The sequence below is a fragment of the Rhinopithecus roxellana genome, unplaced genomic scaffold, assembly GCF_007565055.1.
Source record: "Rhinopithecus roxellana isolate Shanxi Qingling unplaced genomic scaffold, ASM756505v1 contig1091, whole genome shotgun sequence".
Classification (NCBI taxonomy): domain Eukaryota; kingdom Metazoa; phylum Chordata; class Mammalia; order Primates; family Cercopithecidae; genus Rhinopithecus; species Rhinopithecus roxellana.
The window spans coordinates 1-23049 of record NW_022141550.1 but is presented as its reverse complement, the minus strand read 5'-3'; the positions used below and the strand labels follow the sequence as shown (position 1 = coordinate 23049).

Sequence of the window (23049 nt, the reverse complement as noted above, 5' to 3'; positions counted from 1 at the left end):
TGAGTAACGCGGCTGGGTCCAGGCCGTCCCGGGGGCTCGGCTCAGCTCGGTTCGGCTCGGGAAGGCGCGGAGCCTGGGGGCGCGGACGAGTCCTCCAAGGCGGCCCCTCGAGTCCCTGCAGGTGCAGCGCCCGCCTCTCCGCTCCGCCTCCGCCTCCGCCTCCGCCTCCGCCCTGGAACGCAGCGCGCTCCGCCCGAGGCCTCCCGGCGGCCCACACAGCAATCGCGGAGCTTAGCTGCCGCCACCTCGCGCCGGGTCCGCGCGGCCCACGGAACCCCCCTGAAGCTCCCGGCCCACGATCCACATGGACGCGCGGGGCCCTGAAGCCCCCGGCGGGCGCGCGCTGCGGGATGCGGTGAGCCCCTCCCCACTCCTGCTCCTCCCTGGCTGGGGGCGCCCCTGCTGTTCTGGGGGGTTTTGAGGTCCTGGTAGGGGAGCCTGCGGTGCTGGGGGTGCCCTGCGGTCTTCTTGGGGACCTGAGGTCCTGGGCAGCCTGCGGTCCGGACCAGTCCTGTGGTCCTGAGGAGTCCTGAGTGCCTGGGAGGCCCGTGGTCCTGCGGGGGGAGCTGAAGACGTGGGGGACCCTGCGGTCTTGGGGGGGCCTGAGGTCCTGGGGGGAGCCCTGCAGTTCTGAGGGACCCTGCGGTCCTCGGGGTCCCTGAGGCCCTGGGGGGAGCCCTGCAGTTCTGGGGGGCATTGAGGTCGGGGTGGGCGGGGAAACAGCTGGGCCAAAGGGTGCCCGAAGGCCCCTTCAGAGGCGACCCACGAGTGTCGCCCTGCCCAGGGCTCCGGCCTCTTCCCGGAAATCCTCCCGCCCCCCGGGCTTTCCTACTTGCCAAGGGAGTTCCAGGCCCACAAGAAGACTGGCTATGAGGAAGAGAGCTGGAATCTGAAGGAATGTGTTGGGCGTTGTGCAAACCCTAACGTAAATTTCCTGACAAAGGTAGAAAGCCCTGGCATGGTTCAGAGGTGGGGCCTCTTCCTATGTCCACGGGATTCTAGATTCACACCATGGTACGTGGGGCTCCCTGGGATCTTGAACCCCCAGCTGGGAGAATTTTGTGCTTCTCAGCCTCACTGTTCTCATCTCACCCTGGACACAGTCGCAGGGTGTGAGGAGTAGATGACACCATGAATGGTGTGGGACACAGTCTGTAAACTACAAAGCAGTATATAAACAGGAAACGCTTTAAGTAGCAATGGTGATATTTCTGTATAACCTGGCAAGTAATTTTAGAAGAATTCTTGAGGAGCGCAGGGTCAGGAGATTTTCACCTGCGTCCTCCTCTGCATGCTTTATGGTCTGACTCTGGGCCAAGGTGTGATCCTCCTGCATTCATGGTGTGTGGTGTGAGGAGGGGGATGGGTCCCTGCCCTGTCTGCACCTGGCCCTCTCATGATTTCGGCGCTACTTGTTGAAAAGACTTTCCGGCCGGGCGCGGTGGCTCACGCCTGTAATCCCAGCACTTTGGGAGGCCGAGACGGGCGGATCATGAGGTCAGGAAATCGAGACCATCCTGGTTAACATGGTGAAACCCCGTCTCTACTAAAAATACAAAAAATTAGCCGGGCGTGGCGGCGTGCACCTGTAATCCCAGCTACTCGGGAGGCTGAGGCAGGAGAATGGCGGGAACCCGGGAGGTGGAGCTTGCAGTGAGCCGAGATCCGGCCACTGCACTCCAGCCTGGGCAAGGAGTGAGACTCCGTCTCAAAAAAAAAGACTTTCCCTCTGAATCCAAAGACCTTGGCACCTTTGTCTGAAGTCAACAGATTTATGGAAGGGTTTATCCCATGATATTTAAAATGTCATACGTGGGCTGGGTGTGGTGGCTCATGCCTGTGATCCCGGCACTTTGGGAGGTCAAGGTAGGCAGATCACCTGAGGTCATGAGTTCAAGAACAGCCTGGCCAACATGGTGAAACTCCATCTCTACGAAAAGTACAAAAATCAGCTGGGCATGGTGGCACACGCTTGTAATCCCAGCTACTAGGGAGGCTGAAGTGGGAGAATCACTTGAATCCAGGAGGCAGAGGTTGTAGTGAGCTGAGATTGCACCATTGCACTCCAATCTGGGAAACAAAGCAAGACCTCGTCTCAAAAAAAAAAAAAGTCATATGCCAATAGTAAATATTTATTCAATTGTCTTATGGTTTATTTTTCAGGCAGAAAATCTATTTCAGGAACTTCAGGAACATTTTCAAGCTCTGACTGCAACATTAAACCTCAGAAATATCCTTTTCTACCTTTAACAAATGCCTTGACTCTTTCGGACTGGTAGACTGTCATGGAATATCTTTTTGTTGTCTGCTAGTAGTAGGTAATAGTTTACTTATAGGATTTCCCAGTATTTACTTCTGTGCTTTTATGGTGGCTTCCTGATGTGTTAATTACCCCTCACCTGTAGCCAAAGCTCTACCTCCGGCCCCGGTGGCTCACGCCTGCAATCCCAGCACTTGGGGAGGCCGAGGCGGGCGGATCACGAGGTCAGGAGATCGAGACCATCCTGGCCAACATGGTGAAACCCCCGTCTGTACTAAAAATACAAAAACATTAGCCGGGCGTGGTGGCGGCGCCTGTAGTCCTAGCTACTCGGGAGGCTGAGGCAGGAGAATGGCGGGAACCCGGGAGGCAGAGCTTGCAGTGAGCCGAGATCACGCCACTGCGCTCCAGCCTGGGCGACAGAGTGAGAGTCCCTCCAAAAAAAAAGCTTTCCCTCCTGCTTGACTGGCAACACAGGATGTCTTGTGCGGCAAGTATAAAGGACAGGAACCCAAACATGCAACACTTCCCAGTGGGGCTTCCATCAGTCCCCAACCAGACAGTGCACCCTAGACCACAGGCCCTCAGACGGAATCAGACCCCACAGGAGGGTAACACTGAAGGCTCCAGGCAGGATCCGAGATACGGCTCACCCAAGCTTAGTTTCGTTTAGTTTAACTTCATCAACTCACTGTTTTGTCTTAGAAACATGAAATCAAACAGAATGAGAATAGAATGTTTTTTTGGAGTTGGAGCAAATCTAGATAAGGGTAACAACTGCCCCAAGACTCGCCCAATTTGAGCTCATGCTACACAGTTAAATGTATTCCTTAAATATTGTGTGCTTGCGACTTTTGATTTTGTAAATGGGTTCCCACAGAACAAAAATGAGTCTTAAACATAAAATTAAACCATATGAATGTTAGTTTTTTCAAGAGTTAATTTCAGCTGGGTGGTAGTCTATAGTCCCAGCTACTCAAGAGGCTGAGGTGGAAGGATCGCTTGAGCCCAGGAGTTCAGGGCTGCAGTGAGCTGTGATCACACCACTGCACTCCAGCCTAGGGACAGGGCAAGACCCTAGGAACAAACAAAAAGAGTTAATTTCCATTATATTTATTTTTACACACCCAGAGTTTGACTAAAACATACCGATCTCCTGTCCCCAAATCCATGTCCAAGCAAGGCGAGCCACGTTTTCTAAGCTCACGGTTTAAAGGTTAAAGGGACACACTGAGGAACACTCAGGGAAAGAAGCTGATTTGCAGACACTAGGCCTGTCGTTAATTCCCTCGTTTTAAAAGTTGCATCTGCCATGGCTTTGCCATGAGCACGGTGACGGCAGGTGCCATGGGAGGCGGGGTCTCTGAGGACATCCTGGCTGTGCCTCCACCACTCTACACAGAGCTCCTTAACACTGCACTGGAAGAAATGGGAAATCGCATTGAGGACTTACAGAAGAATGTCAGTGACTTAATGGTGCAAGCTGGCATTGAAAATTCTATTAAACAACAAATGGTAAGGTTATTAGGAAACTATGTCAACCTTTTGCGTATCTTTTGATTGCTTTCATCTTGAAACATACAATCCCATATTTGTTCACCATGGGAATTGCTGCCTCTGTGCTGCATGAAAACTGCCAGGAATAAATTTCCAAATGCTCTTTTCTTTTTTTGAGGTGGAGTCTTGCTCTGTCGCCCAGGCTGGAGTGCAATGGCATGACTTTGGCTCACTGCAACCTCCACCTCCCGGGTTCAAGCCATTCTCCTGCCTCAGCCTCCCAGGTAGCTGGACTACAGACATGCGCCACCACACCCAGCTAATTTTTGTATTTTTAGTACAGACGGGGTTTCACTATGTTGGCCAGGCTGATCTCAAACTCCCAACCTCGGGTGATTACCCGCCTTGGCCTCCCAGTGCTGGGATTACAGGTGTGAGCCACCATGCCAGGCCACACCCAGCTAATTTTTGTATTTTTAGTAGAACGGAGTTTTACCACGTTGGCCAGGCTGGTCTTGAACTCCTGATCTCAGGTGATCCACCCGCCTCGGCCTCCCAAAGTGCCTCCTCTGCAGGGCATCTCAGGGCACTCAGTGCAACCCGAACCTATGAGAGCACTGCAGACATTCTCACAGCTTCTGAGGCTGAATGGAAACATGCCACAGAAGGCGGCTAGGATCAGAGGCATGTTTAAAACCATCAGTAAAAACGACATAGAAAAAACGACTCAGAATAGCACCCACGTAGAACAGGTCCTCCCACCTGTGCCCACGCGGATCTTCCCCAGGGACCCTCTGAACCTCCAGGTCAGAAAGCTGGTGAGCCATGACTTCACCCTGCATTGTAATTTTTGGGTGTGGTCTGTTCAGGCGGGCAGAGATGGCAGTGCTCTGATTCTGCTGGTGGACTGAAGTCCTCATTCCTTCTCTGAGCTCAGAGCAGAGGCAGTCTTCCCCCAGACACCTAACCGAGTTTCCTGCAGACACACTGGCATCTTAGCCTTCAGACGTTTATTCTGAAAGTCTTAAAGCAGTGTGTCCGCGGCCCCATACTCTGCAGCCTTCTGCCCCTTGCTTTTTTGTTCAGTACTGAGGTTCATGTCGACACGTGTGGCTCTAGGCCAGTCGCTAACTGCTGCTAATAGTCCTCTGATGATTTACTTTGTATTTGACTAGTATTGTTTCCAAACAATGCTGCACTACTCGTCTACTTCTTTGTGTACACACTGCCAGTTTCTCTAGGGGACTTGGTTATTCTGTACCTAGGGGCTTGTCGCCTACATTAGCTGCCACAAGTAATTTCTGGACTTCGCCTAGAAGCCATCCTGGGAAGATGGGACATAGAATTCACTAGGTACCCAGAGAGGCACGAGTTAATCCAACTTGATTAAAGCACCACAGTGCCACAGAGGAGGCAGTTAATCCAACCTGACTAAAGCATCACAGTGCCACAGACAAAGCAAAGCTTGGCAGCCATGCAGGCCTAGGTTTCAAATTCTTAGCCTCTGTTGCTGGCTGTAACCTGGGGAAATCTAAGCTTTGGTCTTCTTCTCTGCAAAATATCTACCTGGTAGGTGGTTGTAAGGATTTAAGAAAACTGCTTGCAAAGCACTTAGGTCAGGGCAAGGCAGACAGTAGGTACATAATGAGACAAACTTGAAATACAGAGTCCAAATCATGATTTCAACTGCACTGTAGCCACAAAGCACCAATGAGAATGTTATTAAAATCAAGGGTGAACATACTTACTACACCTGATAGGAGTTACGGACTGAACATTTATGTCTCCCTAAACAGCTGAAGACCTAACTGCAGCATGACTGTGTTTGGAGATGGGGCCTCTACAGAAGTCATTAAGGTTACAGGGGTCCTGAGGGTGGGGCCCTCATCCAACAGGATTCGTCTTTCTGAGAAGACACGCCAGGGGCTCACCTGCTCTCCCCCTGTGCCTGCACCAGAGAAGGCGGCCATCGGCAAGCCAAGGAGAGCCCTCCCCAGAAATCACACGGACCGGCACCCTGATCTGGGACTTCCAGAAAACAGAACTGTGAAAAGACGAGTTTCTGTTGTTTAAACCAACCAATCTGAAGTCTTGTTACGGCAGTCCTGGGCAGACTAATACAATATGCAACACATTTACAATAAATACACAATAAACACACAATAAACTTACAAATGTGGGATGTAATTGTTTTATCTTTTTCTAGTAACAGCCAATAAAACTGTTATCAACAAGAGACATAACTCACACATCATCCACCAATTACGCCATTGACAGAACTGTACCATTACCACCATCTTAGGGCATTTTTTCTGCCTGCTCTGCTGATGTAAGTACGTTTTCGTTATGTCAAAACTGAAACTGCCCATTAGCTGTCCCCTCCTATTTCCCCCTCCCTCCCAGTCTTAAGCAACCACTCAACTGTCTCTATGGATTTGCCTATTCTAGAAATTCCATATAAATGGAATTGCACAATATATAGTAACTGGCTTTTCACTTAACCGAATGATTTCAACGTTCACCCACGTTGTAGCATGTGTCAGTACTTCATTCTGTTTATGACCAAATAATATTCCGTTCTACGGATGGACATTTTGTTTAACCATCCATCTGTTGAGGGACACTTGGTTTCCACATTTTGGCTTCTGTGTACGAGTTTCTGTGTGGACACGCGCGTTCAATTCTCCTGGGTATGAAACTGCTGGGTCAAACAGTAACACCATGTTTATCTTTTCTTTTTTTTGAGACAGGGTCTTGCTCAGTTGCCCAGACTGGAGTGCAGTGGCACAACCATGGCTCACTGCAGCCTTGACCTCCTGGGTTTAAGTGATCCTCCTGCCTCAGCCTCCCAAGTAGCTAGGACCACAGGCAGGTACCACCATGCCCAGCTAATTTTTTGTAGTTTTTGTAGAGACAGGATCTCACCAGGTTGCCCAGGCTGGTCGTGAACTCCTGGGCTCAAGCAATCTGTCTGCCTCAGCCTTCCAAAGTGCTGGGATTACAGGCTTGAGACACCTGCACCCAGTCTGTTTAACTTTTTGACAACCGACCTGCCTGTGTTACCACTTTCCCACCAGCAGTGTGAGGGCTCCAATTTCTCCACATCCTTGCAAACGCTTATTGTGATCTACTTTTTGTATCTAGTCCAACTTGTGGGTGTGAAGTGGCGTCTCACTGTGGTTTTGGCTTGCACTTCCTTAACAGGCAGTGATGCTGTCTTTCTGTGTGCTTCCTGGCCGTCTGTTTCACCTGCTCTGGAGAAATATCCGGAGTGTAATACTGAGTGTCTGTTACATGCCAGGTACTCGAGGTCACATACATGTTCTCCCTAGCCCCTCACTCTAATATGGTGTTAACACTCTCCTACTTTATACATGGAAAAATCAGCACGTGGGAGATTAAACTAGAGATATGCATTTGAATTTTAAATCCATTTAAAAAGCACACCCTCATTTGTAGTGTATGGAAAAAATGTGCTTCATTCTGTAAGTAACCTCCTGTTTTCACAACAGCAATCAACCTCCTGACAGCAGTGAGCTCTGTGCACCACTCCTGTGCCCCGCAGGCACCATGTGCTTCCGTGTTCACATCTGTGTGCAGGGCACACACTATTATCCGCCTTTATCAAGGAGAAAATGGAAGCTCAGAGGAGGTGCCCAAGGTCACCTGGTGGGGCAGAGCCTGGGTCTGAGGTCAGAGGGCCCAGGGTGTGCTCAGGTGCCCCCATCCCCGCCCTTCCTCACTTCCACTTCAGAGCGTGAGTGTGCTGAGAAGGGACATGAAGCTCCCAACCAACCATCCACACTGCTAGGAGAGAGGGCAAGAGAAACCTGAGACTGGAACAAGGACATTTTCTCTTTTCTTTTGTGAGACGGGGTCTTGCTCTGTTGCCCAGGCTGGAGTGCAGTGGCGTGATCTCGGCTCACTGCAACCTCCACTTCCCGGGTTCAAACAATTCTCCTGCCTCAGTCTTCCAAGTAGCTGGGATTGCAGGCGTGAGCCACCGTGCCCGGCCAATAAGGCAATTTTCTAACTATATGAACTGAAGAACCATGGCTTCTATAGAATACGTTTACATCAAATACAATCTTGCGAAGAATAAAAGTAGCTCTTCTATTCCTTGCAGGGAAGGCTCTAAACAGTATTTTATTGTACTGTTCTTATAAGCACAGTAACAGTAAGCCTTTGGGTTCTGCCATGGACTGAACTGTGGAACCCAAAATTTATATATTGAAGTCCTAACCCTCAGCACCTCAGACTGTGACTTTTGTAGACATAAGATCCTTGCAAATGTAATCAGTTAAGATAAGGCCACGCTGGAGCAGGGTGGGCCCCAATCCAACACAGATGGTGTCACTACGAAAAGGGGAAATTTTGGAGACCAGCACCCACACAGGGAGGACACGGTGAAGGCAGAGATGGGCAGTATCCACACACCAAGGAACTGACAAGACCACCAACAGCCCCCAGAACCAGGGGGAGGCCTGAGCAGATTCCCCTCACGGCCCCAGTAGTAACCCACCCTGCCACGCCCGATCTCGGACCCAGCCCTGCAAAGCTGCGACGCCCGATCTCGGACCCAGCCCTGCAAAGCTGCGACGCCCGATCTCGGACCCAGCCCTGCAAAGCTGCGACGCCCGATCTCGGACCCAGCCCTGCAAAGCTGCGACGCCCGATCTCGGACCCAGCCCTGCAAAGCTGTGACGCCCGATCTCGGACCCAGCCCTGCAAAGCTGCGACGCCCGATCTCGGACCCAGCCCTGCAAAGCTGTGACGCCCGATCTCGGACCCAGCCCTGCAAAGCTGTGAGAGCTTCTCTGTTAAGGCCCAGCTCCGGGCACGCTGTCACCGCAGCCCCAGCAAACTAATCAAGTATGCAAAATGCACAACCTCATAGGATAAACACCTTCGTTTTACTCCAAGGATAAGAATTAACTTTGACTAGGAAAAATCAGTCATCTATTCATCAAGTTTCCTGAGAACAAACAAGTAGGCCTGCTCCTCTCACCACGTGCTTGTTTATTTTGGTGAGTGAAGACCATGTAATCAATTCCATCTCAGAGGTCCTCCAGCCCTGGAGCTTCCTGTATTTTCCAAAGCTATAAATAGCTTAAAACATTTCCGCACAAAAAGGGCTCCAGGACATTTATCCGCGCAGACTGAGGTGCCTCAGTAGCGGTACTTGGTGGAGTAGTCCTTGGGGGACACCACCAGGCCGCGGCCTTTGCGGGCCCCACGGTACACAGTCTCTATGATGTCGACCATCTCCTGCTTGTCCTCCATGGCCCAGTTAATCTTGTTGTTGTTGCCAGTCCCCAAGTCAATCATGATGTGCTTGTTCCTGCAAAGAGAAACAAGGGCATCCATTCTCATAAAAATCCCTTTAAAAAAGAATTCCTTGAAAACAATGCTGTATTTTTCCCACTGTTACAAGTTCTTGTTAACATCACTGAAGAACGTGTAAAATCGAGTGTCTGCCATGATGCAGGAGAACACAGGAAGCACCTAAAAGTGCTTTTTAAAAATGCTATGCATCGTCCACCATGCTTTTCCCTGCATTTTTCTGTATTTATTTAGGACAAATATTCTAAGGGGAAATTAAAAGGTCAAAGGAGGGCAGGCGCAGTGGCTCACGCCTGTAATCCCTAAATTTTGGGAGGCTGAGGCAGGAGGATCACTTGAGGCCCGGAGTCTGAGACCAACATGGCTAACAAAACGAGACCCCCATCTAATTTGTGCTGATTTACCTGATAAAAGCAATGTGTAAGTTTTTCATGGTGCTTTTCTGAGCACTGACATAAATTGTATTAAAAGCCCTTCAACTATGAAATGAAGATGACATTTTGCATGTTTACGGTGAGGGAAGCAGATGATTCTTACCTTTCAAGAGCCTAGTTCTTTTTCTTATGAATACTTATGTGCACTTTACAAGGTAATGATATTAGCCCTTTGTTGTACTGGCATAAATTTATCCTGGTTTGTTGAAGTTTCTTTCTGAGATGGGGTCTCACTGTCGTCTAGGTTAGGGCACGGCAGCAAAATCAACCTTCCGGCCCAAATCATCCTTCCACCTCAGTCCTCTACGTAACAGGGACCACAGGCATGAGCCACCACACCCAGCTAATTTCTAGTTTTTTGTAGAGATGGGGTATCCCTATGTTGCCCAAGCTGGTCTCAAATTCACGGCCTCAAGTGATCCTCCCACCTTGGCCTCCCAAAGTGCTGGGATTTCAGGTGTGAGCCACTGCGCCTGACCTGATTATTTTTCTTAGAGATGAGGTCTATGTGGCTAAGGCCGGACTCGAACCCCGGCCTGCAGAGTGGCTGGGCAGCAGGCATGCCCCACCTGAAGACTGTTTTTTAACGTTCACTTCCACAAGATCATGCATTTGGCTTCCACCTACTATTCCATGGAAAGCGTTCCCAGTGACGTCTCTGGTTCAGGAAAGGCAAATCTGATCAGGGTCTGGAGCCCACCTCTGGCCGCCCTCTCATTCTCCATGCTGCAGGACGGCGCTCCACGCAGCATGCACCAAGATCCTTCTACACTGACTAGGGGCTGCCCGTAGCACCCTCCCTGTAGCCCTATCTGACTTGGGTGTACTTCTTCAGCATTTACATCTCATAAACACCTGCCTCCTTTCACTTCTTCAGTACTCCCTGCTCATTTACTCAGCTGTTTCTTCTATCAGACAAAGTCCTATGAGAGTGGGAATCCTGTCGTATCTGACATTAGGCCCCACCACTAGACCACAAACCTGGTGGGGGCTCAAGATACATGTTTAGTGCATAAGGTAACTAAAGTACCGTCTGTCTTAATATTCTGAATCACAGAAACCACAGAAGGAAGTTTCATCTCCTTTTCTGAGCACAGCATCAGTCCTAAGAATATCAAACTACACTAAGTAGGCTACAGCCTCCATCCAAGGCTGTTCCCTGCAGCCTCCTTGCCCCTCACAGCATCTCCAGCCCCAGGCTGGCCTCCGCTGCACGCTGTGGGGGACAGAGACCTAAGACGGCCCTCCCTGTTCTCACCTGAAGAATTTTGAGGGACAAAATAGAAAAGGCCTCTATTGCCTCAAACAGGCTGTTAACAGAAATATGGACTTTAAGAATGCCTGGTGTGGGCTCGGAAGGAAGTGAGGAGTGCGTTACTGGGAAACGGAGAAAAGGGGACCCGTTACAGAGTGGCCGAGGAACAGGGACACGGGGTCCGCAGTTATGGGAGATCAGAGCTCAAAAGCAACACACTTGGGATATTTAGCTGCGGAAACTTCCAAGCAAAGTCTCGGAGGTGCTGCCTTCAAGAGAGGAAACAGGCAAATTCGTGTAAGAACTGTTAACAAAAGGAATAAATTCTTGAGCCTCTCCGGATGGCCAAAGGTGCTGAAATTCAGAAATGGCTGCTGAACGCACAGTAGAGGAAAGGATGAGGGTCGGCCACGCAACCTCTGCTGAAACCTATGAAAGATCAAAGTTCACAAGAAATGCAGGTGCACCTCACAGACCTTCTCAACCAAACAGGAGGCGCCTAGGAAGCCTAAGGGCATGTCCAGGGGGGCGTAACCCGATGCCCAGAACCGCGACAGTGCCTCCCACCTTGGCAGCCTGAGGCGGGAGGATGGCTTGAAGCCAGGAGTTCAAGGATGCTGTGATGGCACCACTGCCCTCCCCCCGGGTGACAGAGTGAGACTCCATCTCAATAAATCAATAAAACAAGGTGATTATCCTGGATTATTTGGGCAAGTCTAATCTAATCACAGTCCTCTAAAACCAGAGCATTTTCCCCAGGCAGAACTTTTCAGGAAATCAGAGAACTTGTGTGAAAATACCTCAACGTGCGGCGTGCCGGTGCTGGCTTTGAGGGTGATGAGGTCTCTAGCAGCAGAGTGGCCTCAGGTAACAGAAGCAAGGAAGCAGATCTCAGACTCTCCACCACGAAGAGCTGGATTCGGCCCACAACCCAAACAAGCCCCTCAGACACTCCAGATAAGCACCTGGCCCATGGTTCAGACCTTGGGAGACGCTGAGCAGGAATCCAGCGGGCCCTGCCTGGATGTCTGACTTACAGAGCTGTGAGCTCTGAAAAGGGGGGTGATTTAAGCTGCTCAATGTGTGCTAATTTGTTACAAAGACTATGAAACTAATACATACCCTGTACAACCCACCTGACCTTCCTGATCAAGCAGGAGGCTCCACTTTTGGAGAACGGTTAATGCTCATGTAGCTAATTCACCAACCTCTATGGTAACTAAACAAGCAAAAACAGCATCAGATGGGGATTTTCTTCCCCATTAAATTTCCATAATGAAATTTTTGAGCTGATAAAATAATCTTGTATTTATAAGCAAAATAATTCAGTTCAGGTGTTCCTCTTAGATATAAAAAAGGACACTAAAGTCGATAGCATATTTAATAAATTAGGTTTTTTTGTTTTTTTCTTTTGAGACGGAGTTTTGCTCGTTGCCTAGGCGGAGTGCAATGGCGCGATCTCGGCTCACTGCAACCTCCACCTCCCACATTCAAGCGATTCTCCTGCCTCAGCCTTCCAGTAGCTGAAATTACAGGCATGCGCCACCACGCCTGGCTAATTTTGTATTTTTAGTAGAGACGAGGTTTCACCATCTTAGCCTGGTTGGTCTTGACTCCTGACCTTGTGATCCACCCACCTCGGCCTCCCAAAGTGCTGGGATTGTAGGCGTGAGCCACTGCGCCTGGCCTAAATTCGTGATTTTACAACACATTTTTGATGAACAGATTAGTTCAAGGTATCTAAAATGTCAGTAAGAATGTCTTTCATTGAATTACACTTCACCTAGTTTCCCACCGAAGTTATTTCAAAAGGATAATTTGTTATTGAGTAAATGCTAAAACTAGAATTGTTACTTTGAAAATTATTTAAAAGATTCACACTGATTGCCTGGTGATACAGATGATATTGGGATATGACTGCAGAACCAACTTCCTTCAAAATAAAATAAAGAGATCTTGGTTACATTAAACTTCCAAACTGACAATATTCAATTTCAATAACGACTTTAAGATAACATACCTGAAGAAAAACATGACAGTACATGGATCGTATAACTCATACATTTTGTTGAAGTCAGGTACTTCTGTAATATCCACAAGATAAATAACTGCAAAATTTTTAACCTAAAAGGAGATTAAAAAAAAAAAACTGAAATAACAGAACACTTTGGCTTTCACTTTATAAAAGCACATTTATAAAAACAAAACCAAGAATTTGTGTGGATCAGGGCAACTTTTGTTTTGTTTTTTTGAGACAGGGTCTCACTCTGTCGTCCACAGAGCGCAGTGGTGCAATCATAGCCGGGACCTTGGCCACCGGCTCCTTCCACCTCACGCCACCGTTTCCCAGAACACTTCAGGAACTGGCCACTGGGTCCTTCTGCCTCATGCCACCATTTCCCAGAATTGCCTAGGAATTAAATTTCACTCAGGTAACAAGTTATGAAAGTCCTGCAGAAAATGTCCACAGATACATCATTTATGCTGATCTAGTAAATCGTCTATACGAAACTTTACATAGTTTCATGCATCTCACAGCTGCTCTAAAATATGCCTGTAGAATCCTGCCATCATTTTCCCGCAGTTAGGTTTGAACACTTGCAAATACTAATAGTACCCCAATAAAACACATTTCCTGTTATTTTTTCTTTAATTGCAAGTTTATCAGAGATTTAGAAAAGCCAGAAAAATAAAAAGAAAATAAAATCACCTCCAATCCCAACACCCAGGGGTGACTGCTGTTATCTTTTTTTCGGAGACAGGGTCTGGCTCTGCTGCCCAGGCTGGAGTGCAGTGGCAAGATCCTGGCTCACTGCAACCTCTGCCTCCTGGGCTCAAGCGATCCTCCCATCTCAGCCTCCCAAGTAGCTGGGACTAAAGGCACGTACCATCACACCTGGCTAATTTTTGTATTTTTTGTAGAGACAGGGTTTTGCCATGTTGCCCAGAGTAGTCTTGAACTCCTGGACTCACGTGATACGCCTGCCTTGGCTTCCCAAAGTGCTGCGATTACAGGCGTGAGCCACTATGCCTTGCACTATTTTTACTATATTCTTTCCCCTCTTTCTTATGGATATATTTTAATTTGTTTATACTATTTCTGTTCCGACATAGCAAAATGTGGTCATATTGTGATCGTACAACAATATTTTGTATCCTGCTTTAATTATGAGCTTTCTTTTTTTTTGAGACAGTCTCGATCTGTCACCCAGTCTGAAGTGCAGTGGCACGATCTTGGCTCACTGCAACCTCCACCTCCCGGGTTCAAGCTATTCTCCAGCCTCAGCCTCCCGCGTAGCTGGGATTACAGGTGTGTGCTAGTACATCTGGCTAATTTTTGTATTTTTAGTAGAATGAGGTTTCACCATATTGCCCAGGCTGATCTCAAACTCCTGACAGGTGATCTACCCACCTCAGCCTCTCAAAGTGCTGGAATTACAGGTGTGAGCCACCCCGCCGGCCAATTATGAGCATTCTTTTCCATACATTACCTACTTTCCAAAAACGGAACACTTTTGTGGCTGCATGATTCATCAAATGGCTATGCCATTACTTTACCATTTGATATAGTTGGATATTTGTCCCTACCCAAATCTCAGGTTGAAACCTAACTCCCAGGGTTGCAGGTGGGGCCTGGTGGGAGGGGACTGGATCATGGGATGGATTTCTCATCAATGGTTGAACGTCATCCTCTTGGTGATGTCCTCGGGGTAATGAGCTGAGGTTGTTTAAGTGCGTGACATTCCGCCCCAGCTTTCACCGTGCGACGTACCTGTTCCCCTTTGCCTTCTGCCATGATTGGAAGGTCCTGAGGCCTCCCGAGAAGCAAATGCCGGTACCATACTTACTGTACAGCCTGCAGAACTGTGAGCCAATTAAACCTCTTTTCTCATAAGTTACCCGGTCTCATGTATTTCTTTATAGCAATGCGAGAAGAGCCTCCTACACCATTCTTCTGTTACTCTCTGATTTTTCATTAATATCAATTATTCACCTGTGAATATTTTCCCCCTTAAATTTGTATACATACTTCATTATTTCCTAAGGACAAATTCCTAAAATTCTGGAACAAAGGATATGACATTTTAAAGGCTCTTTATAAATACTAACTCAATGCCCTTTAGAAGCTTGTAGTCACTTATATGTGTTATGAGTTAAACTACGTCCCCAAAACAGTTGAAGTCCTAAACCCAGTACTGACAGCATGGCTAATTTGGAAACGGTACTGCGATGAGGTCATACTGGAGTAGGTGGGCCCCTAATCTGGTGTGACTGGTGTCCTTACAGGAAAATGGCACCATGAAGACACAGGGACAGGAGGCCCTGGGGGCACCGAGGACTGCAGAGGCGTCTACAAGCCTAGGAGCTGCAAGAGGCTGCTGACAGCACCAGAAACTGCGAGAAATACGAGGACTCTCCTTGGCGGGTTTCAGAGAGAGCCTAGCATGGAAAACACCTTGATTCTGGGCTCTGGTGCACAGACTGTGAGACAAGCTTGATTCTGGGCTCTGGTGCACAGACTGTGAGACAAGCTCGATTCTAGGCTCTGGTGCACAGACTGTGAGACAAGCTTGATTCTGGGCTCTGGTGCACGGACTGTGAGACAAGCTCGATTCTGGGCTCTGGTGCACGGACTGTGAGACCAGCTCCCGTTGTTTTAAGCCTCTCGGCTTGCAGCATCCTGTCACGGCAGTCGTGGGAAACCAATGGGATATGCACAGCATTTCCTCATACAAAACTAATTCTGACAACCTGACTGTAACTTGCAGGTGAAATAATGATATGCGGGATTTGCATGAAACATGCAGCCTAGAAAAGTGAAGGGTTAGAAAACACAAGACCAGCAAAATACCAGCAATTGTTGAAGTCAAACAATAGGAACAGAAGGTTCACTATATTCTCTACTTTAGGAAATATTTTTAAAAAACTAAGATGGAAATGTAAACCATGGAGCAGGGTGGGGAGACGGGGAGTGAGAAAGCCCACGCTTCACACAGACTCCACCGCCCTTCAGCTTTGGTGAAGAAAACCGTATGGGAACTCCGGCACACTGGCCCACTGCAGGAGCGTGCGCTTCGCCGACCATGTGCTTTCAAAATGCCAAAGCGACGCCTGCATTAGACATGGGCCCCTCTGAGTACAGTTACTCTGACAACGCCCATTTCTGAAACTCTGGTTTCCTGCAGTGCCCAGGTGAGAATGTGTTGGTCAGGTTGCCAGAAACCGGCTTTATTTTCATGGTAAACTAATAAACTGTCTTTTGGTTTGACTTAAAATACTTCCCTACAGAAGCTAAAATAAATACACCAACAAAATAAATGGTCACAGGCATTAGGAAAGTCAAAATAATATATTTCATTTTTATCCCTTCAATGCCTTGCTCAGGGATACTGTAAATACCACTAACATTACATTAACTTATGGAATCACCATGCAAATAATAAATTACTTTAAATATCATTTGGACAGGGTTGTAAATTGTGTACTTTAAAAAAAAGAAAAGTCACAACAAATTTTTATCATCTCTTTTCTTGCACATAAAAAATAGTAAATATTGTAACCATCTGTGGTTTTTAATAATTTGTAGGCATTTAATAAGCAGAGCACAGGGCCGGGTGTGGTGGTTCACGCCTGTAATCCCAGCACTTTGGGAGGCTGAGGCGGGTGGATCACTTGAGGTCAGGAGTTTGAGACCAACCTGGCCACCACGGTGCAACTCTGTCTCTACTAAAAATACAAAAATTAGCTGGGTGTGGCAGTGCACGCCTGTAATCCCAGCTACTTGGGAGGCTGAGACAGGGAATCACTTGACTCCAGGATGTGGAGACTGCAGTGAGCTGAGATTATGCCACTGCACTCCAGCCTGAAGGACAGAGCGGGACTCTTTCTCAAAATAACAACAACAACAACAGTAATAATCAGAAGGCAACTGAGTAAATGTAACTTTAAAGCTTTAAAGTTACAAATGTGACTCTCCTTTTGCCTTCAGGCTCCAGCCCACTGCATCTAATCCCGAGAATTCTAACAGAAGCAAACTGCCACATAAAGCTCATGTGCCATGAGAATTTGAATATCCTCTGATGTCACCACAGACCAGTTTCATGAACATTCACTTGAGAATCCACTATGTATGAGGCACTTCTCACTCATGGATTCTAATTCTTTCAACACCTCTAAATAGATGTCACTGATGGTTTAGGCGATGGAATTCAGGCTCAGAAAGGTCACGTGAGTGATGCCCAACCGCATGGGGAAGGGGCACAGCTAAGATGCACCCTGTCTGGCTCCAAAGCCTGAACTCCGGATGACAGATCCTCCACCAAGCCATGACAGAATTAGCCTACCCACAGGAGACGGGGCAGTGGTGTGGTTATGGGGTGGCAGGAAAAATATGTCCTTAGAGAATTCCATGTGTAAAGAGAAAGACACAAGAACAGCAGCCAGGTCTCAGATCCAGGACCAGGGCAAGGCAGCAGAGGTGCAGGGCAGTGGGGACAGATGCGCAGGTGGACTGGCCCACAGAGGACCTTTTCTGCTTGGGATTCTGGGCCATGTATTTACTTCTAAGAAAGCAGGGATTGAAAGGTTCAGTTTTGTACACACTGAGTTTGAGAAAACTAAGGGACACCCAGAGAAAAAGGCCCTCCAGGAAGTGACTGGCCTGAAGCTGTACAAAGGAGTCTGGGCTGGAGAGAGCTACCTTACCGCCGCCACCTACATCCAGCAGTGACCCCAGCCAGGGTGGTAGGTGCCAGGAAAGGCTTGGTAGTGAGCGCAGATGCCCACTGTAGAGTTGGGGGCAGGAAAGGGATGCCAAGGAGGCAGCCTCAGAAACCAAGGCAGGAGACTCCCGGAAGCTGTGCCAAGTGCCCCAGAGAGGTTGCCAGAGGGGACGGGATGGGACGGGGACACTGAAGGGGCTGAAGGACTGAGGAACAGAGGTCTTCAGTGTGGACAACTTTCAAGAGGCGTGGCTATGGAGAGGGAGGGAAGTTGCTGTGGCACTCGGGAGTTGAGACAGGAGAGGCTGGAAGGGGCAGGTAGAGCGGAGCTCCCCAGCCCCCTCACCCCCCTCTTTTCTTGGTGAAATGGCATCTGTGGGGTGACTGGAGGAGCACGAGCTGAGGGCAGACATCAGCAAACATCCAGCAGCACCTGCGGGTGGCGACATTTCCACGGCAGTCAAGCACTTGGAGGAGCTGGGTGAGTGCAGCCACACCGTTCTGCCAAGTCATCCTGTGACTTCCTCAACAAAGGCAGCTTTTTCTTTTCTTTTTTAGACGGGGCTCACTTCGTCAACCAGGCTGGAGTGCAGTGGCATGATCTTGGCTCACTGCAACCTCTGTGTCCCAGCCTCAAGAGATCCTCCCACCTCAGCCTCCTGAGTAGCTGGGATTACAGGCGCCCACCACCACATCCGGTTAAGTTTTGTATTTTTAGTAGAGATGGGTTTCGCCATGTTGGCCAAGCTGGTCTCAAACTCCTGACCTCAGATGATCCGCCTGCCTCGGCCTCCCAAACTGCTGGGATGACAGGTGTGGGCCCCCGCGCTGGCCTCAAATTATTTTTAAATTCTTTGATCCCCTACAATTGTAAGGATCTTTTCCAACTCTCTTGCCTACACACCTCATAAGCTTTTTCTTCAGGCAAGTCAGCAATTCAAGTGCTCAGCAGTTCTTCCACATGCCTCTAAGTCCACCTGCCAAGTTACAATGAAATAACTCTATAAAACACATGGCTAAAGGCTGGCACATGATAGCAACCACTGTTCTACACTTTTGCATGGAGTCCCTGAACCAGCTAACAAAAATACCTAAAATTCTGGAAAAAGTGTTCTGGGTAGTTGTTAGCACAACAAATTTTTGAAGTGTTGATTTTTACATTTTTAGGTAATTCATGTCAAAGCCATAAAAAAACTAACTTGACTTTCTAAAATTAATGTTTGCCTTAATCAGCTCTCACAAAAACTCTTGCAAACTTAGTAATGTGAGAAAGTAATCATAGTAGTAACAGTGGCATTACTGCCTATGTGACAGGAGTGCCCTAGAAACCTTTAGTAATCCCACTACAACCCTATGAGTTAGGCACGAGTATCCCCTTTACACAGGTAAGATGACACGCAGAGCCAAGTTCGTAACGCTCATGCAGTTATGAAGTGCCAAGAGCCTAGAGTCTGCACCCTCAACCACCGCTCATTACTACCCCTCATACTTTGTTGCTAGCTACAAGGCTGTTTTTTATCCAGAGACAAAAATCCAGAGGAAACACCAAAAATGTCCATTCTGTTTGTTTCTACAAGATTCCTCATCTAGCTGAGTGTTGACTCTCACTGGTTCAATGGGCGTTCTGTGATTCTTAATGTGATACTTAAGATAGACCCCCCTAATATGGCTCCTATGAAGTTCCATAAATATATATCTGCCTTATACACAATTTATTTGAATACACTATCATGGGTCAGGCATGGTGGCTCACACTTGTAATCCCAGAATTTTGGGAGGCTGAGATGACTGGCTTACTTGAGGCCAGTAGTTTGAGACCAGCCTGGCCAAAATGGCAAAACCCCATCTCTACTAAAAATACAAAAATTAGCAGGGTATGGTGGTGGTACAGGCTTGTAGCCCCAGCTACTCGGGAGGCTGAGGTTGCAGTGAGCCAAGATCGTGCCACTGCACTCCAGCCTGGACAACACAAGAAGACTCTTGTTTCAAAAAAAAAAAAAGTACTATCATGAGTCAATAATATTACTGAGGAATTTTTTTGTTTTTAGAGATGGGGTCTCGCTCTGTCACCCAGGGTGGAGTGCAATGGCACGATGATAGCTTACCACAGCCTTGACCTCCTGCGCTCATCTCCCGTCTGAGCTTCCTGAGTAGCTGGGGTTACAGGCACGTGCCACAGTGCCCAGCTCACTGATGCTACTTTAAACTCTATCTGCGTGGGCTTTCTAACACAAAACTTAAATATCCCATTCAGTCTTCTCACCCATCATGGGATTTAGGTGACAGTGAACCCCAAAGCACTGCTGTGACAGTGTCCCTACAAAATGGAAAGACAGCTCAAAGGTACACAAAATTGTCTGGCTTCAAAACTGCATAAAATCAGCTGCTAAATAGAAAACTCTTTTTTTTTTTGAGGCAGGGTCTCACTGTGTCACCCAGGCTGGCACGCAGTGGCGCGATCATAGCTTGTCACAGCCTTGAACTCCTGGACTCATACCCTTCCGTCTTAGCCTACCGAGTAGCTGAGACCACAGGCGCAGGCCACCACACTCAGCTGATGTTTGCACTTTTTGTACAGACAAGGTTTCACCATGTTGCCCAGGCTGTTCTCAAACTCCTGGGCTCAAGGGAACCACCCACCTCGGCCTCCCAAAGTACTGGCACCACAGGCGTGAGACATAGTGCCCAGCTGAAAACTTTCTTTATTATTATCACTTTATCAAATGAATTGCCCCACACTTATTAGCAAACTCTAGGCACCTGTGAAATATTTAAGTGTAGCTCTGTTTCCAGACTAACTTTCTTCCTGAAGTTTACAGCTCAACTCTAACCCAGCATGAGGTCAAGTGGGCCCTGTGGAAGCAGCAGATCAATACAACACATCTAGAAAAAATCGTATCAAGTCCAGCCCGAACATTTGCAACTGTTACTCACTTTAAAACAGCTGGGATATACAGACAGGACTCATAACAAGATAAGGAAGATTCTCCATTATCTGCCATTTCTGCACAGGGAAATTTTTAAATAGTTACATTGTTCTTTATACTAAAACCTTACATTTCAAAACTTTCTGTTGAGCTTCCCCAAAAAGGGCTTCCAGAATTAGAAAGTCATATTTTGCCCATATACTAAGAAGAAAATAAAACATGAATAGTCTTTTAATGCATTTCAGGTTTGCACTTATTTTTGGAGACAGGGTCTCACTCCTGTTGCCCAGGCTGGAGTTCAGTGGTATAATCATGGCTCACTGCAGCCTTGACTTCCCGGGCTCAGGTGATTCTCCCACCTCAGCCTCCCAAGTAGCTGGGACTACAGGCATGTGCCACCACGTCTGGCATTTGTACTTTTAGTAGAGAAGGGGTTTCACCATATTGTCCAGGCTGGTTTCGAATTCCTGGGCTCAAGTGATCTGCCTACACTAGCCTCCCAACTAAAGTGCTGGGATTACAGACATGAACCACCGTCCCTGGCCTAGGTTTGCGCTTTTAATGATTATACTATAATATCTGCATTAAAAGTTTATTAATAAAGCAATCCGAATTTTTGGACAAAAACAAAAATCAAACTATTTTAAAAGACCAAAAAAAAAAAATACCCCAAAGTGAGCCCATTTCAACTGTCCTTAAGTGTGTGTCCACTAGTGATACAGTGATTCATTCTGTAATAACACAGAAATTTGACATAAAGGAATTGGAAAAAAAGAGCACATCTGGCAAAGACCCTAAAGACTTACATTAACACATAAAATCTGTTTCCTAGCTAAGAGCATCTTGGTGAGCTCTGCCTGGATGTGATGAGACAAAGGCCCTCACATCGCCAGCCATCCTAGCCTCGAGCTGCCGGCAGCAGGATCTGAACACCAGCTGATGTTTATGCCACCACCTGCAAGGTAGAACAGTGAAAGATTCTAGAACTCGTAACTCAAAGTCAGTGATTTACAAGCAGTGATTTACTTATCGGGAAACTGCTCTTCATCAGTTCTTCGCTGGATTTCCAGTATCTGCCCTTGTCCACTACAAGCCAAGCAATGAAAAGCTGAAGTGCTGGCACTGCCTCACTCATCATCTCTAACCCCTGGCTGGCAGAAGTCCCAGTGTGAGAGAACTGCTTCTCTCCTGATTCACTGGGCAGCTCCTCAAGTCCTCAGTGTCCTGGTGTCCAAGAGGAAGAGGCTGGGAGACGGCTGGTAATAAAGCACTCCGCCTCTGTCCCTGACCCCCATGGAAGGGTTTCTGAGTGTGTGGTTCAAGGTCAGGTCACATCAGAATTCCCTGAGGGGCTTCTTTAAAAAGTCATTGTTGGACTTCACCCCATACCCATAGACTCAGAATCACAGATGCATTTTAGTAAGCACTCCAAGAGACTCCTGTAATAACTAAAATATAACAACAGTTCCTAACATCATGCCTCTCCTACTAAATAAGAAATAGCAAGAATTAATAAATGGCAGGCCAGATAGTCTTTCCTTTTCCTCAATATAAAATGTCTTTATATCTGTTACTGTTTACTCAAAGGAGTTATTTTAACCCAGCCTACTTTTTAGCATCTGTGAAAGAAAAGATAGCTTCAATGTTACTTTTAAAATGAATAACCGCTCAAATTACTTACGGAAAATTAATATGGCAAATATTTTATTAACACCCTAGTATTTGTGCCCTTTGCCCTATTGCTACAGCTGCAAAACCTAAATAAATGTCATCCTAAAATTGCTATGAGGAACGAAAGAAAAAGAATGAACCCTGGTTATAAAATAGCGTCCTACAACTTTTATTGTCTGTCAGCAAGTAAGTGCCAAGACCACTCAATGTACTAATATTAGAAATTCAGAAAACTAGTTCTAACAAAGCATATTTCTATTTCTCCTGATGTTTTCTGCATCTTAATCACTCTAAGCTATAAATCACATGACTTACAAAAGCGTGGTGGAAGAAAACACCACCAATAGAAAAACAGGATTTCTTATGCTATTAACATGAAAGTTCTGCTTTACACATACAACAAACAAATAAGGTACCAAAAAAAGGCATCCTTTTAAATTAAGGATCCGCGCTCTCAAACCTTGCAAGTGTATTTTGTTCACTGCACTGTAAGTTTGGGAAAAACGCCTTAACAACAGAAATAATGAATTCCTTTGAGGGAAGGGGGATCATAAACCCCTTAAAATGTGAACAACTACAGGAGCTCCCTGCAGAAAAAGGCGCGAAACGCCGGCACAGCCCCGAGAGCGCTCGCCCGCAGCGCGGGAAGGAATCGCCTGGACGACGGCGCCGCGGCCCCTCCTCGGGGAACGGCTCGCGCCCCCAGGCGAGGCCGGCGGGGCAGAGGCGCGGGGCCGCTGCGGAAGCACAGCCAGCAGGGCGGGAGGGTCCGGCGCGCTACCTTCTCCGCGATGCTGTACAGGACCTCGTCCATCTTCATGCAGGTGGGGTCCCAGTCGTGGCCGAAGCGGATGACGACCACGCGGTCCTCCTCCGAGAGGATGGCCTGGTCCACCTGCCAGCCATTGTGCAGGTGCGGGAGCATGTACGACATGGCGAC

At 47.8% G+C, this 23049-nt stretch overlaps 2 protein-coding genes across 3 annotated transcripts; one reads left to right on the top strand and one right to left on the bottom strand.

Moving 5' to 3' along the window:
• Window positions 1-158: 158 nt before the first annotated feature.
• On the top strand, window positions 159-5934 carry LOC104661403 (heat shock factor-binding protein 1-like protein 1). Its single transcript, XM_010362016.2, has 4 exons — window positions 159-355; window positions 2164-2230; window positions 3681-3775; window positions 5554-5934. Exons 1-4 carry the CDS (start codon window positions 305-307, stop codon window positions 5563-5565), a joined length of 225 nt encoding a protein of 74 aa, XP_010360318.1. The 5' UTR covers window positions 159-304; the 3' UTR covers window positions 5566-5934.
• A 2714-nt stretch (window positions 5935-8648) lies between these two features.
• On the bottom strand, window positions 8649-23047 carry LOC115895708 (thioredoxin-like protein 4A). Of its 2 annotated transcripts, none has more exons than XM_030926342.1 (3): window positions 22891-23047; window positions 12810-12913; window positions 8649-9098 (listed from the first exon to the last, which is right to left on the bottom strand). In XM_030926342.1, the coding sequence occupies exons 1-3, from the start codon at window positions 23041-23043 to the stop codon at window positions 8927-8929; spliced, it is 429 nt and encodes a 142-aa protein (XP_030782202.1). In that variant the 5' UTR covers window positions 23044-23047; the 3' UTR covers window positions 8649-8926. The 2 variants fall into 2 exon arrangements, with proteins under 2 accessions (XP_030782202.1, XP_030782203.1); XM_030926343.1 differs by lacking the exon at window positions 22891-23047 and adding an exon at window positions 21245-21390.
• Between the last annotated feature and the right edge of the window lie 2 nt (window positions 23048-23049).